The sequence below is a fragment of the Ruditapes philippinarum genome, unplaced genomic scaffold (genome assembly GCF_026571515.1).
Source record: "Ruditapes philippinarum isolate M1 unplaced genomic scaffold, ASM2657151v2 ctg11195_1_1_1_1, whole genome shotgun sequence".
NCBI lineage: Eukaryota > Metazoa > Mollusca > Bivalvia > Venerida > Veneridae > Ruditapes > Ruditapes philippinarum.
Window position 1 is genome coordinate 8,486 of NW_026865454.1, and position 18,949 is coordinate 27,434.

General features: G+C 30.9%; 1 protein-coding gene across 1 annotated transcript; it reads right to left on the bottom strand.

The window, feature by feature from the left end:
• Nucleotides 1–4,068: 4,068 nt before the first annotated feature.
• Nucleotides 4,069–18,713, bottom strand: LOC132729094 (heavy metal-binding protein HIP-like). The gene is made up of 3 exons (XM_060714836.1): nucleotides 18,370–18,713; nucleotides 17,860–17,946; nucleotides 4,069–4,484 (listed from the first exon to the last, which is right to left on the bottom strand). Exons 1-3 carry the CDS (start codon nucleotides 18,680–18,682, stop codon nucleotides 4,069–4,071), a joined length of 816 nt encoding a protein of 271 aa, XP_060570819.1. The 5' UTR covers nucleotides 18,683–18,713.
• Nucleotides 18,714–18,949: the final 236 nt, after the last annotated feature.

Consider the following 18,949-nt stretch of genomic DNA (forward strand, 5'->3'; position numbering starts at 1 on the left):
TGCGATGAAAACAAAATATAATCTTTATATTGTTTATTATTAATTAAAAAACGGGCGAAATAGAGTGCACAATAACACGAATCTATTGGTGTTGCAATTAAACAATTAAACATTTTCTGTTGGATTTTTTATGCGTAGATCTTTCAAAATGTTGGTGATATAAAAATGTTTCTCTTAATGATCAACACATACAAAACTTAAATGCAAGACTTACACATTGCCGAAATCCGGTCGTTCTTAAAAAAATTATCAATGACTGTAAATAAGAGGGATAACACAACAACAAATATAACTGTGGTGATTATGGGCTGGATATTTACCTCCCCTATTTCAACATGATTGTCACATATCTGTAGTTACATACATAATAATTGTTTTACTGAAACACACAGCAAGTAAGATACTTAGACCTCTTGACTTCTCGACCCTTTAAGACATTAGGATTACTTTTAGACCACTTGACCCTTAGACCATTGCTTCCATGACTTTTCGATCCCCCAGTCGGTAAAGGATTTTGACCCCTACAGTACTTTATAAAGCCAGGAAGATAATACTTTGAAAAGATAAAGTAATGAATTAACATTATTTCTTAAGTGGATAGGTATTGGCACATTTTTCATTTACTTTTTTTCAAATATTGATATTAACAATAGAAATTAGTCATTTAGATATTCTTATAAAAAACAGCTAAAGTTAAAGATGATAAATCATAATATTTTGTTAACAAACATATTATGTTCTTTATTATACCGGATTATCACCCTTGCCAACAACTTGTATATATAATGCTTGGGTGGTTTGTTCGTATGTCTTACACTAAATGCGTTCAACATATGTATTCATCATACATGTATTATAAAACTTTCATTATAGACCAAGGAATTTTAATTCCTTTACTTTTGCTACATGGCAGTGATACTGTTGTGTATGTGGGGGGTATAAAAATGGAGAGTAATCGTCCTACAGTAACTACTACCAGCAATAATAACGATGGTACATGTATCTACCATACTCGCCCGAAAACGTAGCATTTGAAGTTTGTTGTTTAACACCTAAACATTGTTACAAAATTTGATCAGAAGTTTATCTACTTCTTTAAGATACATCTGAGCAAAACGAAATTATTGGTACAACCATACAATCAAAAAGGGCTTATTTATAGTTTTAATATTTAGGTTTACTCGTAAACGACTTGTTAAATTGAGTTATAAGCCTCTAGATTTGATAAACTGATGATATTTTAACCGATTTTATCAAATTGCGTGTAAAAGTAGAATTATCACAAAAATAAGTAAAAATTTCAATAACTTCTGCACTATAAACATTTCATTTGTAGGGTACTGCGATGTTGATAAGACAACGATGGTGGGGGCAATATGGACAGAGAGTATACCGTTCTGGGCGACGTCGTCGAACAACACCATATTGAATCTTACATTCGGGGACCAGGTCTGGCTCGTGCTTCTTAAGCGTGTGCCATATATCCATGGTAACATGTATTCGTCTTTTTTCTAGGTATTCATTATTTGACACAGAAATAATGAAAACGAAGCACCACAAGACTATTATAAAATTAATGCGAAGTCTTAAGCTAGTAAAAATTGTAAAAGTTTGCAAATTAACATTTTTTTTTTAAAATATGCAAGAAACGATTTTGATTCAGGTTATCATAAGTTTTTATTTTTTGAAAAAAAATTCTGAAGAAAGAAAATATAAGAAACAAATACCATTAACGGGAAAGGATATCTTATTGTAGAAAACGACACGGCCTTTCTTAAAATTTATACAAATAAGGTTTTTTTCATTTTCTTTATAAATATCGGCATTAGCAGTATTAAAGGACATTTATAGAATAAAAATCATAAAACATCGAACATAACCAAAAGGCAAAAACAGAATAACGCCATTTACATAGGAATTGCGAAGAAGTAAGTCCGATCTGCACAATAATCAACATTACGGAGCATATTTTCAAAATGATTGCGATAACTGTAACTGACGGCTTGTATGAACTTACTTTTTCTGATCAGTTTAACAACTATAAGTTCTATATTGATATACTATTGTGATTTGTTTTGGGGGATTCAAACTAGCAAATTTTCAGTTTTCAATTATATATCCTTTTGTTTATTTAATGTTATGTATATATTGAATATTTTCTTGTTTATTTAATATTCTTTTGTAAATATGTAGACGATGCAATGAATATTAATAAAGACATTATTGTGTGTATTGAATCTAAATTATTATCAATCGAACGGTTTCAAACAAAAAACGATTTAGAAAATTAAAAGAGAATGGCTTGTTAAATAAGGGCTTGAATCTATATTTTACTGTAAATTTATTTTCATGTTTAAATGTGCAAAATTCTTTAGGTGGTAGAATATAGCCAAATATTATTATATAGTATATTTTTTCTTTTCTTTTTTGGAACCACGTTTAAGGCCCTTTGATTTTTTATTTACTTTTCCTTTTTACATAATAAATTCATTTTACATTTTTCAATTAATTATTTAACATAACATACGTTACAAACTAATATATATGTTGTTGTAGACATTTTAAAATAATTTCAAAGAGCTTAAACGTGAATCTCTTTAAGAAAAGTTAAGAAAAAAGATATTATATTTTAAACAAGATTGAGTTTTGTTAAATTAATTTTAAAAAATTGTCTTGAGTCAGTTGGAAAAATGCTGACAATTTGGGGAGGTGCTAAAAATATGTTTTTTTTACATAAGTTTTTTTCTCTTGCAAATAAAAAATAATCTACTGAAAAAGGGACATAACACCATGTTATTAACTGATATGGTAATTCTGTAACAAACGCAACTTGATAAGGTTGTCAAGAGATACACATCATGAAAACAAGACATGCGTTGTTTGTAAAAACATCAGACCATGTCATAAACACACGTTGAGTCTTTTTCTATTTAAAAAAAAACAAGTTTTTTTACAGTTCAACAGTGTGTTAAAATCAGCCTGGACATCAAGTTTATTGTGTTGCTTATGATTGACTTTATCTAATAAATATAATTCATGATAAACATATGAGATAGGTTGATGTTAATATCATTGACAGAAAAGACTTTTTAAAGGGTTAAAAGTAATGTTTGTATAACAACATTTCAACAGCAGTGAAAAAGATATAAATGTAAAATTTATTCCAGTTATATATTTAAACTGAACATAAATTCTGTTAATTTATGAAAACTATATAATATAAATACATGTGACAATATGTTTATACTAATATATTACAAATGTAGTCGATGTATTCATTTGCTTTAATTAAATATTTTCTATCTTGCACATAATATACAAATGCATTTTAATGTACAAACCTTGTTATCTTTTGAAAGTATTTTACGTTTAAAGAGCAGAATAGAATAGAAATTTATAAAACAACATAAAGAAATACTCGTACTATGATACTTTTGAGTAAAGTAATTATATTGCAGATATAATACAAATTACACTATGCCTTCATGATGTGTTTAACTATAATGTGTAGCGTTTTTAACATGTTATAAAAATTACACAGAGGCCGTTTAGCAAATATCAATATTCTGAAATATCAAACTTGAGCATAATTGAGCATAATATATCTTTCCATTGTTTTATTTGTCAAAATGTTAATACGAAAATATTTACATTATTAGTGATTATAACCAATTTTTTGCCATTGATATAACGTAACTAGTATATATTAATTGTTTTCATGGACATAGAACTGTAATTGCTAAATAATACATACAAGCAAAACCTACATAAACATAAAGTTCTCTTTTTTTTGCTATAATAAATTGATATAAGCCTTTTTTTGCCTTTAAGATACTAACTAATATTAACAATATGCAAACTAAAGCATTATATGAATAATATTTTTTATAACATATAGACCGTTATGGATAAATCGTCAATTTTCGACTTATTTCACAAAACAATATGTTTCTAATAGTCTCAAAAATGTATTGAAGCAATTTACATCAAAAAGTTTACTTTTAATGCCAGTTTATAACACTGAAGTCCGATTTTACTTCCGTCAATGTGTATTAATTTATTTATAACTCAGTAATTGACAAGTACTCCACTAAATGTGTTCATCCTTAGTGAGTCTTGATGAAGCTGGTAACTAGAATGATACGTTGTTGCTTTAACCCAAACCTTTTCTCCTGACCTAACTCTTATTATTGCTCCAACTGAACCACAACCATGACTAGCATCACCATAGTGTGCATGTAATGCTATAACGTTACCATCCAACACCAGGCCAAGATATGCATATTTATTATGTATAGTACATATATGAACATCAAACTTGTACAGTCCTCCAACAGGTGCCGTGAACAATCCCGTAGACGTGTCGTAACCAGTTCCCTCGTTAGTGAATGTCTTCCCGAATATGAGAATCTCATCCGTTGTATCAAGAAACATGTCTTTCAAGTGGTGTGCGTAGAATGCGACTGGGGGTTGAGCAAGTTTTTCTGAGTAAAGAAATAAAAAAAAATATATCAGAAAATTTATATACTTTCATTAATGTTATATTTTGTAAAACAAGTCGTTTTCGGTTTATTTTTTACAATCCATTGTCATATCTAAAATTCTAGTTTATGGTAATCAAGGATAGTCAATTCTCATGTTAAAAATTTATTTGAATTAATGCGTTTTTACATATAATCCTTGGCACGTCAAATATTTCAATATCTAAATCGCAGTGCCTACGCAAATGACAAACCATTATATTTATATCAGCCAATATGTGATGAGCGTACATGCAAAAGGAAATAAATAAGAATGTAAATGGAAATAATTCAAAAATAGAATATGTTTGTTTTTTGTGTTTTTGTTTTTCTTTTGGGGGGGTGACGTCACATCGACACAGTATAGGTCATATCGCGACGTTCCAGCTTTACTGGTGGAGGAAGACCTCAGGTGCCCCTAGGCACGAACAGGCACCTGAGTAGAACCACCGACGTTCCGTAAGCTAGCTGGATAGCTTCCTCACATGAAAGAATCCAAAGTTCATCTCTGGACTCGAACCCACAGCGGTGACGAGCAAGTGATTTGAAGTCAACGACCTTAAACACTCGGCCACGGACGCCCAAATAGAATATGTAAATTTAAATGAAATCATTTGAATGTTTAATAAGAGCTACAAATTTACATTTGGAGTAACAAATAAGATCAATCTTGTTTGCTGTATGTCATAGCCCAAGTGATACACAAAGAGAATGCATGGACCAAGTCAGCGACAATTAAATTTGCTACAAAGATAGCTATGAATCAAACACAATTTTAGAAAAGAAATAGAGTAGATAACAATTAGTCTAGTAAAAATAAAATATGACCCAGAACTAATTGCAAAAGTTTTGAATCTTTGTTCATTGAATAGGTCTGGTATATGTATATGTCAGAAAAAAAGTTGCACGTATAATTCTGTGCACAACTTTTTTTACAAGCGTTCAAAGTTCACGAATTTTAACTTTATATTTTAAGACCCGAACTGTACACCATACACGCAGTTTTTTCCTATGACGTAACAATTTTACGTAGGCACGCGCGTCATTGAAAACTTGTCAATATATGATTTCGTGAAACTTCCTTCGAAAAATAAATATCATTTTTCATCAACAATAGCGTTTGGATGGCAAGGTAAGTTTGTTTCGTGTATTTTACATTTACTTTTATCATTTATGCCTTTTACTGTCAAATAAGTGCCATAGTTAAATATAACTACGATTTTATGTTAAATATTTTTGGAAATAAACAGCAAACCAATATCACCAGTAAATGTTAGTATTTGATTTTATTATATTCATAAAATGAACGATATATATATATTTATAAGAAAACGATGTTAATAAGACATATTTAACTGTTACGAGCCAGGCGTAACGAGAAAGAAAAGCCAGCAACAAACTTGTAACAATAACAAATTTATTACAGAAAAATTATTAAAGTAAAAATAAAATAACAAATTATCTTTACAAATACCTGAAGTCCAAATAAAAATTACAAATGTCTAGTCTGATCCTGGAATGATCCTTTTTTAATAGCACAGTTAAATCCAAGTTAAATCCAAGAACACTTTAGAAAAAATTCCCACAATAAAATCCACAAGAATAATTAATAATCCAAGCTCCAATAAATCACTTAATTTCCAAGTTGAATAATACTCCAAATATATTGATTTCTAAAAGATCACTGATGACTTAAAAGGTAACTGATGACTTAAAGATAAGATTAATGAAAAATGTCTCCTTATATATATTACCTAAGAAGTTTCCAGAAAGGTCTATTATGTTCTCAAGTAATCATAATCTAGCAACTTCAACAATAAAGATCATTCCAGAAGTTTCTATCTAAATATAATGCATGAGTTTTCTACAACAGTTAAGAACCTTCTAGTACATACATGTAGTTTATGTTCTAAAAATAGAACAATGATAATATTGGAAATACCAACTGGTCAGATATAAAGTATATACATGTAATATGTTGCATACATAACACTTCCCCTCTTCAAAAAAAAAGAAATATGAATGAAATGAATATTTCTTTTACATAAATTCAAACAATGTAACTTACAAATAACATAGGAGAAATGTAAAACAATTTTATACATTCATATATATGTGTATTACAAACAATAGCAAACAACAACAAAAAAAATAACCAATCATATCATATAAATGCTATTACAAACAATAGCAAACAACAACAAAAAAAATAATCAATCATATCATATAAATGTTAAATTTAAAATACTGCAAATAACAGTTTTAGACACGTGAAAGTGCATCAGGGATCAAATTATCTTTCCCTTTAATGTGTCTAATGTCAAGACTCTATATTCTTGCAAAAATAAGCTCCACCTCAACAACCTTTGATTTTTGTTTTTAAGTTTATGCAAGAAAGTGAGGGGTTGTGATCACTAAAGACAACAACAGGCAACTTTGAAGAAGTTAGATAAACTTCAAAATGCTGAATAGCAAGAATAAGAGCAAGGCACTCTTTCTCTATAGTAGAGTAATTTTTCTGATGTTCATTTAAACTTTTTAGAAAAGTAACAAACAGGATGGTCAACACCATTGTTGTCTTCTTGGATCAATACACTTCCAGCACCTATGTCACTAGCATCTACAGCTAACTTAAAGATTTTTTTAAAATCTGGTGCCAAGAGAACTGGTGCACTCTTAAGTATGGCTTTAAGGCTGTCAAATGCCATTTGACACTTGTCATTCCAAATGAATTTGTTTCTTTTCTTTAGCAAATTTGTCAATGGTTCTGCAATAACCGAAAAATTATTACAAAATTTACGATAATACCCTGCCATACCAAGAAATCGCATCAGTTGTCTTTTACAAGTTGGCACAGGAAATTCAGAGATAGCTTTGACCTTAGCTTTTATTGGTTTTACTTTACCCTGTCCCACTACATGTCCTAAAAATGTTAAAATCGCATGACAAAATTCACTTTTTGCAAGATTAACTGTCAATTTAGCATCACTAAGTCGGTCGAAGAATGCTCGTATAGTTTTGAGATGTTCCTCCCATTCATCAGAATAGATGATTGCGTCATCAATGTATGCGTCACATCCGTGTAGACCAGATATTACCATGTTTATTAGCCTCTGAAAAGTTGCTGGTGAGTTTTTCATACCAAATGGCATAACTTTATATTGATACAAGCCGTCTGGTGTTACAAAGGCTGATATTTCTTTAGCTCTATCAGTAAGTGGAACTTGCCAGAATCCTTTTAGAAGATCAAACTTTGTTACATACTTTGCTTTTCCAATTTTGTCAATACAGTCATCAATTCTTGGTATAGGAAATGAATCAGTTTTTGTTACAGAGTTCACTTTACGATAATCTGTACACATTCTATATGTTCCATTTGATTTCGGTACAAGAATACATGGAGAGCTGTAACTGCTTTGACTTGGTTCAATAAAGTCATTATCCAATAAATACTGAACTTCTTGTCTTAGGTACTTTTGTTTTACAGGATTTGTTCGATATGGATGTTGTTTTATTGGTTCAGAGTTTTCAAGAATGACGTCATGATGTATTTTGTCAGTTCGTGTGGGAATATCAGGAAATAAGTGTTCATATTCATAAATAAGCTGTTTCAGTTCATCTCGTTTCGACGGTTCTAAGTGAGCAAGTTTTTCATCCAGATTTTTCAGAATATCAGAGTTTTTCAAGCTTCGCTGAACCAGGATCAGACTTTTCAAAATTTTCACACCTATTAGATTCAATTGAACATTGATTTTGTGGAACAGAGTTTACAAAAGATATAGGTTTACTAATTTTGCTATCTCTGTCAAAATATTCTTTTAACATATTTATATGACACATTTGCTTTTGCTTTCGCCTCCCAGGAGGTATTAATAATATAATTAAGGTCACTGACTTTCTTTTCAATAGTATAAGGACCAAAGTATCTTGCCTGTAATGGTTTTCCAGGTATAAGGTAAAAGAGCAAGTACTCTATCACCAGGGTTAAAACTTCTTTCCAGAGCATTCTCATCATACCTTGATTTCATTTTACTTTGTGTTGATTTTAAATTAAGCCTAGCTAACTCACATGCATTAGTCAACCTATTTCGAAAATCTGATACATATTGAAGCAAATTTAAAGATATGTCATCTTCAGACAGGAATTTCTCTTTTAGAAGTTTTAAGGGTCCTCGGACAGTGTGACCAAATACTAATTCAAAGGGCTGAAGCCAAGAGATTCCTGAACAGATTCTCTTACAGCAAATAACAATAATGGATGCCTTCATCCCAGTCTTTTTCCGTGTCAAAACAATATGACCTAATCATATTTTTCAGAGTCTGGTGAAATCTTTCTAATGCACCTTGACTTTCAGGGTGATAGGCTGAAGACCTATATTGAGTAATTCCTAACTCGTGCATGACCTGCTGGAAAATACCAGACATAAAGTTTGACCCTTGATCAGACTGTTCTGACTTAGGTAAACCAACAAATGTGAAAACTTCACAAGAGCCTTGACAATAGTTTTGGCTTTAATATTCCTTAAAGGAATAGCTTCAGGGAAGCGTGTAGAAGCACACATTATAGTTAATAAGTACTGAGAACCTGATTTAGTTTTTGGTAATGGACCTACACAGTCAATAATAACTCTACTAAAAGGTTCATCAAATGCAGGAATAGGCTGTAAATGAGCTTTTAGGTATTGTCTGATTAGGTTTTCCAACCATCTGACAAGTATGACAAGATTTTACAGTACCTAGATACATCTGCTTTAAGGCCAGGCAATAAAAATGATTGAGAATTTTATGGTAGGTTTTATTAACACCTAAATGACCTGCCATGGGTGTTTCATGAGCCAAGCTTATATTTCCTGGCGATATGATTTAGGGACCACAATTTGGTGATTAACTGTCCACTCCTCTTCAGCAGGGACATCGGGCGGTCGCCATTTTCTCATTAAAATCCCATTCTTTTATAATAACAAAAGGGATTGTAAAACTTCATTTCCCCTAAAACCTTTGAAAAAAGGGCTGAAAACTCAGGGTCATTTTTTTTGTTCCCGGGGTAAGTGTGACCTTTACAGCGTTCATGACCCTTGATCTTGTCTTGGGGTAGAAAATCAGTTTAAAAATTGTTTAGTTCAGGAGATGGAGTTGAGAAAAAATTTTTTTCATTAAACAAAAAACTGACCTATAAAAATATCAGCTAATCAAATTGAAAAAAATTTTTTCTTAATGGTTCTTACCCAATCGAGTAACGCACATGAAGGGGAAAGGGCAGGGAAATTTCCCGTCAATGGATCAGGGTTTTGATCCACACAAGGGGGTGTCAGTTACAAGTGGTTCCACTACCCTTTTCTCCAGCAATCATTTCCTAGCAATAAATGAACACCTTTAAAGGGTAAGAAAGATCTTATACCTACAGCCACCGGCCCAGTTACCAAATCTGAGGACAAATAAATATTATGGAGAGGGACATTAGAAAAACACACTCTACACCTGAATAAGAACACTAGATCCAGAAGAAGTCTTCTCAGAAAAAGGCAGTGTATCTGCTAAAATAAGAGATTGAGAAGCTCCTGTGTCTCTTAAAATGTAATAGGAGTAGGTGGGCAAGTGTCACCGATAAGTGACACGGAACCTTCCGAAAGGAATGGTTCATAAATCTCCATTATAGAATCAGACTTGGGTTCTTTGACCTTCAAAATTGCATTGTTATCAATACAAGACTGAGGTTCAGACCTTGAAGTGGTAAGACCTGTGGGTTTGGCATCAATCACGTTGTTGTTGCCTCCTTTTTAAGGTAAAGCAATCAGAAATATAGATGTCCAGTTTTCTTGCAATAATTGCATGTAGGACGAGATAAGGGATTATGACCTTTATGTTCATCAGATGACTTTGGTTTGGGAGTATTTGACTGACTAGATGAGCCAGATAAATTACCAGAACTGAACTTGGAATTAAAATGTGAGGGTGTGGACTTCCCTTTATTTAAAAATGAGACTTTGCGTTCATTGAACGCCGCCTTTCCTTGTTGATCTTGTTTTTCATATTTTGTGGGTTAAAGAATAATCATCTGCTAGACGGGCAGCTTCTTCCAAAGTTTCTACCTGTTTTTCATCTAAGAAAGATTTAACATCAGAGTGAATGCAACGTTTAAACTCTTCAACTAACATGAGCTGTCTGAGCTTTTCATGATTTTTATTAATTTTCTTAGATAGACACCACCGATCAAAAAGTTGTTCTTTTTCTCTTGCAAATTCGACATGGGTTTGACCAATTTCTTTCTTAGAATTTCTGAATTTTTGCCTGTAGGCCTCTGGTACTAACTCATAACCTTTCAGAATTAATTCTTTTACATTATCATAATTAGAGCTTTGTTCGACAGTAAGTTGTGTATAGATTTCACGAGCTTTACCAATTAAGACGCTCTGTAAAAGTAATTTCCAGTGCTCTATTGGCCATTTTTAAATTTTCAGCAACCTTTTCAAAATGAAGAAAATACTTATCAACTTCTTTTTCTTGGAAAGGTGGAACAAGCCTAATATTTTAGTGACATCAAATTTTGAATTTAATTCTATGTTCAAACTGATTTGTTCTCTCTTTGATTTCTAATTCTCTCATTCTTAACTGAAATTCTCTCTCTTCTCTTTCTTTTTCTAATTTTCTCTCTTCTCTTTCTTTTTCAAACTGCCTTTCCCTTTCTTTTTCTTCCCTGTCTTTTTTTCTTCCCTTTCTTTTCAAACTGCATTTTTTCTAGTTCAAATTTAAATTGTAATTCAAGCTCTTTTATCTTTATTTCAGAAATTTCAGAGTGCTTTTCAACAATCTGAGAAAGTGCATCTTCTCCAAAAATATCTTCATCCACAAAATAATGAATCAGAAGATTTTTAATTTCTTGTTTACGCATTGAAGATTTAATTTCTAATAAATTATACTTTTTTGCAAGATCGAGCAAATCAGTTTTCTTAGCCAAATCTAATACCTCCTGGAAGGGTCAGCTACAAACTTTTCTAAATTAAAAGACATGACTGCTTGCTGCTGGTTTTAAACTAAGAAAGTGATGTGTTTCAAAAAATTTCAAAATAAAAGGTACACTTAATAGAACAACTATGATATCAACTCAGATGAGTAAATACGGTAAATAATAAAATGTAGAATAAATGGTAATAATTTCCAATAATGTAGCCAAAAAGAAATATTCAATCCCGGATGAGCCCCCAATTTCTGTTACGAGCCAGGCGTAACGAGAAAGAAAAGCCAGCAACAAACTTGTAACAATAACAAATTTATTACAGAAAAATTATTAAAGTAAAAATAAAATAACAAATTATCTTTACAAATACCTGAAGTCCAAATAAAAATTACAAATGTCTAGTCTGATCCTGGAATGATCCTTTTTTAATAGCACAGTTAAATCCAAGTTAAATCCAAGAACACTTTAAAAAAAAATTCCACAATAAAATCCACAAGAATAATTAATAATCCAAGCTCCAATAAATCACTTAATTTCCAAGTTGAATAATACTCCAAATTTATTGATTTCTAAAAGATCACTGATGACTTAAAAGGTAACTGATGACTTAAAGATAAGATTAATGAAAAATGTCTCCTTATATATATTACCTAAGAAGTTTCCAGAAAGGTCTATTATGTTCTCAAGTAATCATAATCTAGCAACTTCAACAATAAAGATCATTACAGAAGTTTCTATCTAAATATAATGCATGAGTTTTCTACAACAGTTAAGAACCTTCTAGTACATACATGTAGTTTATGTTCTAAAAATAGAACAATGATAATATTGGAAATACCAACTGGTCAGATATAAAGTATAAAAATGTAATATGTTGCATACATAACATAACATGAAAACTTTGTATTCTCGACATTATGTTGTTACTTTGAAATGAACAAATTTCACGATTTTTTAATCTACGGAAGACAAAACGGGACATAATATACAGCGTGAATATGCATTATTTTATTATAACATGGTATTTTACTGTACTGGTCGGGGACCATCAAACGAACACTTTTTGAACAATTTTCCGTACAAATTTCATAATTTCTAACCTAGAGACCTTAAAATTTGACACAGTTCAGCTAGGTTCTTCTCCTAACTAACAAACTAGTTTGTTTATTTCTGATTGTATTGACACTTATATCTGAGGCTCCACAAGGAGGGTATCAAAATCACCTAAATTGTCTACACTACAGTATTACATAAATAAAATCGATACTTAATTTCAGATACAACATCCATGATTTACACACCAAAGGTCATTTGATGATTATTTTATGTTCAGCTGTCTCTTGTATCAAGGTGAGTCATACTTTAACATAACATACGTTACAAACTAATATATATGTTGTTGTAGACATTTTAAAATAATTTCAAAGAGCTTAAACGTGAATCTCTTTAAGAAAAGTTAAGAAAAAAGATATTATATTTTAAACAAGATTGAGTTTTGTTAAATTAATTTTAAAAAATTGTCTTGAGTCAGTTGGAAAAATGCTGACAATTTGGGGAGGTGCTAAAAATATGTTTTTTTTACATAAGTTTTTTTCTCTTGCAAATAAAAAATAATCTACTGAAAAAGGGACATAACACCATGTTATTAACTGGTTGAAAACTTGTCATATGATTTCGTGAAACTTCCTTCGAAAAATAAATATCATTTTTCATCAACAATAGCGTTTGGATGGCAAAGGTAAGTTTGTTTCGTGTATTTTACATTTACTTTTATCATTTATGCCTTTTTACTGTCACAATAAGTGCCATAGTTAAATATAACTACGATTTTATGTTAAATATTTTTGGAAATAAACAGCAAACCAATATCACCAGTAAATGTTAGTATTTGATTTTATTATATTCATAAAATGAACGATATATATATATTTATAAGAAAACGATGTTAATAAGACATATTCAACATGAAAACTTTGTATTCTCGACATTATATTGTTACTTTGAAATGAACAAATTTCACGATTTTTTAATCTACGGAAGACAAAACGGGACATAATATACGTCGTGAATATGCATTATTTTATTATAACATGGTATTTTACTGTACTGGTCGGGGACCATCAAACGAACACTTTTTGAACAATTTTCCGTACAAATTTCATAATTTCTAACCTAGAGACCTTAAAATTTGACACAGTTCAGCTAGGTTCTTCTCCTAACTAACAAACTAGTTTGTTTATTTCTGATTGTATTGACACTTATATCTGAGGCTCCACAAGGAGGGTATCAAAATCACCTAAATTGTCTACACTACAGTATTACATAAATAAAATCGATACTTAATTTCAGATACAACATCCATGATTTACACACCAAAGGTCATTTGATGATTATTTTATGTTCAGCTGTCTCTTGTATCAAGGTGAGTCATACTTTAAGTATTATCTATGCACAATTTCTATCTATAATATATGAACAATGTTTGTTTTAACTTGTCCTTTTTTTAAATATGCTATCATGTGAAATGGACCACACCAGTAGCTCTTCATAGGAAATTTGCAAAATCGCTCCCGAGCTTTCATACTACATGATTGCCCGGAACATACAATACATTCCATATATGTTCACCTTCCTCGGTCTGTTGTGATTGTATAACTTACTGATTTAATATTTTAAAAATGCAAAGTATAACATAGTACGGATATTTTTTGTTATTGCCTACATTTAACACCTATGGAAAGTAATGCCGAACATTGGCCAAATGACGTCACGCTTTATTCATCAAAGTGGAAAAATGAAATGAACGATTATGTCATTTGAGTATCGGTTCATGCAAAATATACTTGTTTCCTTTAAATACAAAGTTAATATGCTAAGATAAATATATGCTAAATTCATACATAATTTCTCACAAAATATGTCTTTTATTTCTATAGATGATACAAGCCACATTACCAAACCATGCTGATGGAACAAACAACGATATGAAGGGCGTTGCATTTCAGTATGTTTATACTGACTACTGTATACTAAATTAATAAAAACTCAATGACAATTTCTCTGTAAATGTACACATGCTTGCCATTAAGTTTTCGGACAAAGGTTTAATGTATGTTAAATGCAGGGAAATAACTTAGCTATTTAAGGTAGGCTGAAATAAATGCACATTTTATACTGAATATTTCTATACTGATTTTTTTTCAGAGACCCGTTGTGCATTTCTGATTTCGGGATCTACAAGTAAATATCAACATGGCAACAGGTATATTTTGTTTTTACCAATGTCAGATGGTTTATACATTCATCATGTTCCCATGTGTCGATACTGGTCTGAATAGTAAGAAAATCAATACACAAACATATATAAAATAACATATTTCATAAGTTATATACATGTATATTCATATTTTACACTACATAATACTATGGTTACTGTGAAATAATGCATATACAAAATAATTTTATATACAGATCTGTAGATTTAAAATATGCTTTCAGATTCTACAACGTGCGTATTTTGTGCGCAGGATATCCAGAATGGGTCCCAATTGTCACTCTCAGAGAGAAGGGAAGCCACAGTGTTAACCATGCTAGCGATCTGAGGAATTCAAGTATACAAGTATACGAACAATTACAGGCCAAATCGTGCACCAAGACTGTAGAAGGGATTTTATTCACAATAGAAACATTTCAAATAGTTCCAATGTTAAGTGTAACCAAGTTAAAAGACCTTTAAGATCAAATGCTAACTTTGCTTTTAAGTGTAATTGCTCGTTCTGTGGTAAGCCTGCTAAAGTTGCATCTGGGAAACGTAGATGTTCATCCTGGTAGAAGTTTTGATTTTCAGGAAACACATCGTCGGAACCCACGGTACACATTTCGTATCTACTACATTTAATATTATTACCGATACATGTATACGGTAAAAACCATGGGTTTCCGAGGATGCAGGAAACAAAACAACTTAAATGTTCTGAGAGAAACAATCTGTGGGGAAATGTTGTTTTAAACAGACTGTTGTCAGTTTTGGATTTTCGTCAGATTCGAAGAATGTATATTACAGATCAGACAATGAAAACCCAAATAGTTTGGCATATATATTCAAAAGACACCAAAATGTGATTGGAATAGAGATTTGTTATTTCCTACCATTCCTGCACGCTTTCTCTAGATTGTGACAGTTCTTAAAATAATGTGTAAAAATGAAGTGTTCCGGCAAAATGCTGCAATATTTCATTCTTCAACAAAGAAGAAATTATTACAGGTGGTGAAAAATCCATGAGGATATTATATGATGGAGCTAGGGAGATAAATTTGAACAGACTGAGATTTCACAAATTTGTAAGTAAAACCATGTCAAGTTCATCTGTTATTCAAGTTCAAAGCATTCCGCCTACGTCTGATGCTGCGGCGCAACACTCTATACCGTCATATTTTCAAACACAAACATGGATTGGAAATGATAAATTAGATTCAACTGAATGGGGATAGGAACTTCTCGAAGGACTCTTGTACCCACAAAATCTACACAACCCGCTGCTCCAGATTTTCTTTTAAATATCAGATGCAATTGCAAAAAAGCCACTCTTAGACATGTACCTGTCGCAAACATAACCTCGAATGTTCGGTTGGTTGTGGAGAATGTAATTGTATTAGCTGTTCAAACTGTCGGTCCATTTCAGATATTGATTTTGCAGACATGGAGGACTAGATCTTGTATCGACACAATGCTCTTAGAATTTAGTTGTCAATTTTTACCTGTTTTGTATTGAAATGTATTCATATTTTGTGTTATTATTGGCAATGTACATGCATCTGGCATCTTGTTTTTACATAAGCAATAGAGGTTTCACTTTAAGTTAATCATATAAAACTTTGCAGACAAATATGTTCTATATATTGAACAGTCTCATATTCCTCGTGAAGTAAATACAATGTAGCTTGTAATAAAAACAAAAGAATTATAATAATACTCTGTTTGCTTGCCATATGAAGTATTTTTTAGTATTGTAGTTATACTCTTTTATCCAGTGTCAAATTATACTAAAATTTATGCACAATATTTTACATTCGTGTCTATCACAGAACAATAAACTTGTACTAGCACCAAACTATGCGCTATAACATAAATGTAGTAAAATGGTTGAAACAATCTAACTCCAAATGTACAATAGTATTGTGCGTTTAGAGTTAGATTGTATATTGAATACATACTTATCAATGCTTTCTTATATTTGCTTGTGTTGCGACAGACTGTTTTTTTCTCTAATTGTCAATGTCAAAGTTCACCTATTGTAAATAAAAATGTATTACTATACTGTCTAACATACAGAACGATAATTTCAAATTTATAGAAGTGGTCTTATATGTTGTAGACTGTTATGTGTTAGTACAAGCATGACAATAACCCTACCATATACTTTAAGTGATTTAAGTGTACATATCGATGTGACAAAAATGTAGTTCTTGTGAATGAAACAGCCTGTATATTCGTGTTCTTTATATTTATTATCACTACATTGTTGCTTGCCAAATTAGGTAGCTCTTCGGTACATTTGTACATTTGTAATATAGTTTTATTCCGTGTGTAATGTCAAATTTCAACAAGTGACACTTAAATGTATAATTATACTACAATTTCTCCATAGACCGGGCATAGTATTTTTCATCTGTAGTTTTGGTAATTGTTACTCGCTCTTAATTATACTTACTTGTTGTTCTTTTTTTTTTGCTTGAAACAAACAAATTATTCAAAATGCGTTGGATGTTCCGAATGTTAGCTAAACAAAAGTGTACCTGAATTATTCAACATTTATCTAAAACAAAATTTACAATACACATGTATGTCCATTTTAATTCATATGAATACAGTTGACATAATTTACAAAGTACTTCTTCATGCATAAATATGTTATTATGTATGTTTTTACTGTAAATATACATGGAATGGATGATTTTGCTGCTTATATATCGGAATTTGACTGGTTAAAAATTTTAACATAAAGTGGTGGGGTAATTTGACACCAGTTTGTCATAGAATTGCCGACCAATTTTTTTTTTAATTTTAAATGCATAAATTTTTGTATCAACATGGACAAAAATTTGTTTGTATGAAGTTTGCATGTAATAAATATGTTTAACTTATATATAGAAGTGGTTTTTTTAGTATCATCGGAAATTAACAAATTACGCCGATTTTATAACTGAAATTTAAGGGTGTCAACTTGAAAGCTGGAATTATCACATTTCCCCTTCAGCAAAAGAGTGCAACTTTTTTCCTAATATCAAGCAGATATGGTACCATCATAAAATACCAAAACAAAAACTTTTGCAATTAGTTCTAGGTTAGCTTGATTTTCGGGCTAATTTGACTAGACTAAATACCTTGAAGTTGAATAAGTTCCTCTTTTTTAGCGGCAATATCACTAGTGAGGTTGCTTTTTGTTTCTTCAAATAATTTCTTGAACGAGTCTGTAATAAAGTATTAAAGTTCTATTGACTAATCGATCAAAGTTCAAGTTTTTTTGGCACACAAGTTTTCTTTTAAGTATCCTTTTTCTATTTTCGCTAAAATTTCGATTTTTCTCTGATGTAAAAATGTAAGACATGTATCGTTAATCCATCACGTAGTTTACAGAAAATCACGAAGATTACAGAAAATATAAAAAATCACATTGTGTTGTATTGTTTTCTAACACTTAAAAGCAACAAATCAATACAAACTATTAAAAGATATTGATCTTGACATATATGTCCCACAATTAACAAAAAAAAACAATGAATTATAAAAAAGTAAAGATATCAAGTTTTCGTATTTTATAAAAACTGTAGTGGTATAGATATTTTATTTTTAAGATATGTAGATTTGATGTAAAACAACGTGCATATTTTTACCTTCTCTCCTTTCTAGCTCATCGCCTCTCTTTAACATATCGTCCGTTATGTTTTCTCTCATATCTGCAAACATGTCCGTAAAATATGAAACTGTTTGCTTAATGTCGCCTAATGTACTGATGACATTATCCTCAGTTTTCTTATTTTCATTCACCATTGTTTCTACCTTAATTTCAGTTCTTATCATTTTCTCTAAAAGCTGTTCTTCATATGAAAATTTCGAACATACAGGCTCTCTAGCCTCAGAGAAATTATAACTATATATTCCAACGAAAATAACAAACACAAATAACAGTGAGAACCTCATTTTCATTAGTAAAATTGCAAACTAAAATCTGAGACGCTTTCTGGATTGAACCCTGTTAGAGAAACTATTGTATTTATTCAAAGAAAATCTGTGTGTTTGAAAATGAGGCCCGTATATGTGTATTATTATTATGTTCCGGTACAAAGAGATCAAAACTGAGATAAATTTAGTTTAGGTATAACAATGTTATTGGTATTATTATATCATAAATATTCTGATAATTTTAAGTTTATACTTTATACATAGAACATACAGCATGCAAGCATTACTGAA

What these genes read in the sequence shown, in the direction of transcription:
- LOC132729094 (XM_060714836.1), bottom strand. Translation starts at nt 18,682, where the DNA reads ATGAAAATGAGGTTCTCACTGTTATTTGTGTTTGTTATTTTCGTTGGA. An exon ending in TGAGCTAGAAAGGAGAGAAG is followed by an intron (nt 17,947 to 18,369) that starts GTAAAAATATGC and finishes ACTTTATTACAG; the next exon opens with ACTCGTTCAAGAAATTATTT. An exon ending in GGAACTTATTCAACTTCAAG is followed by an intron (nt 4,485 to 17,859) that starts GTATTTAGTCTA and finishes TTCTTTACTCAG; the next exon opens with AAAAACTTGCTCAACCCCCA.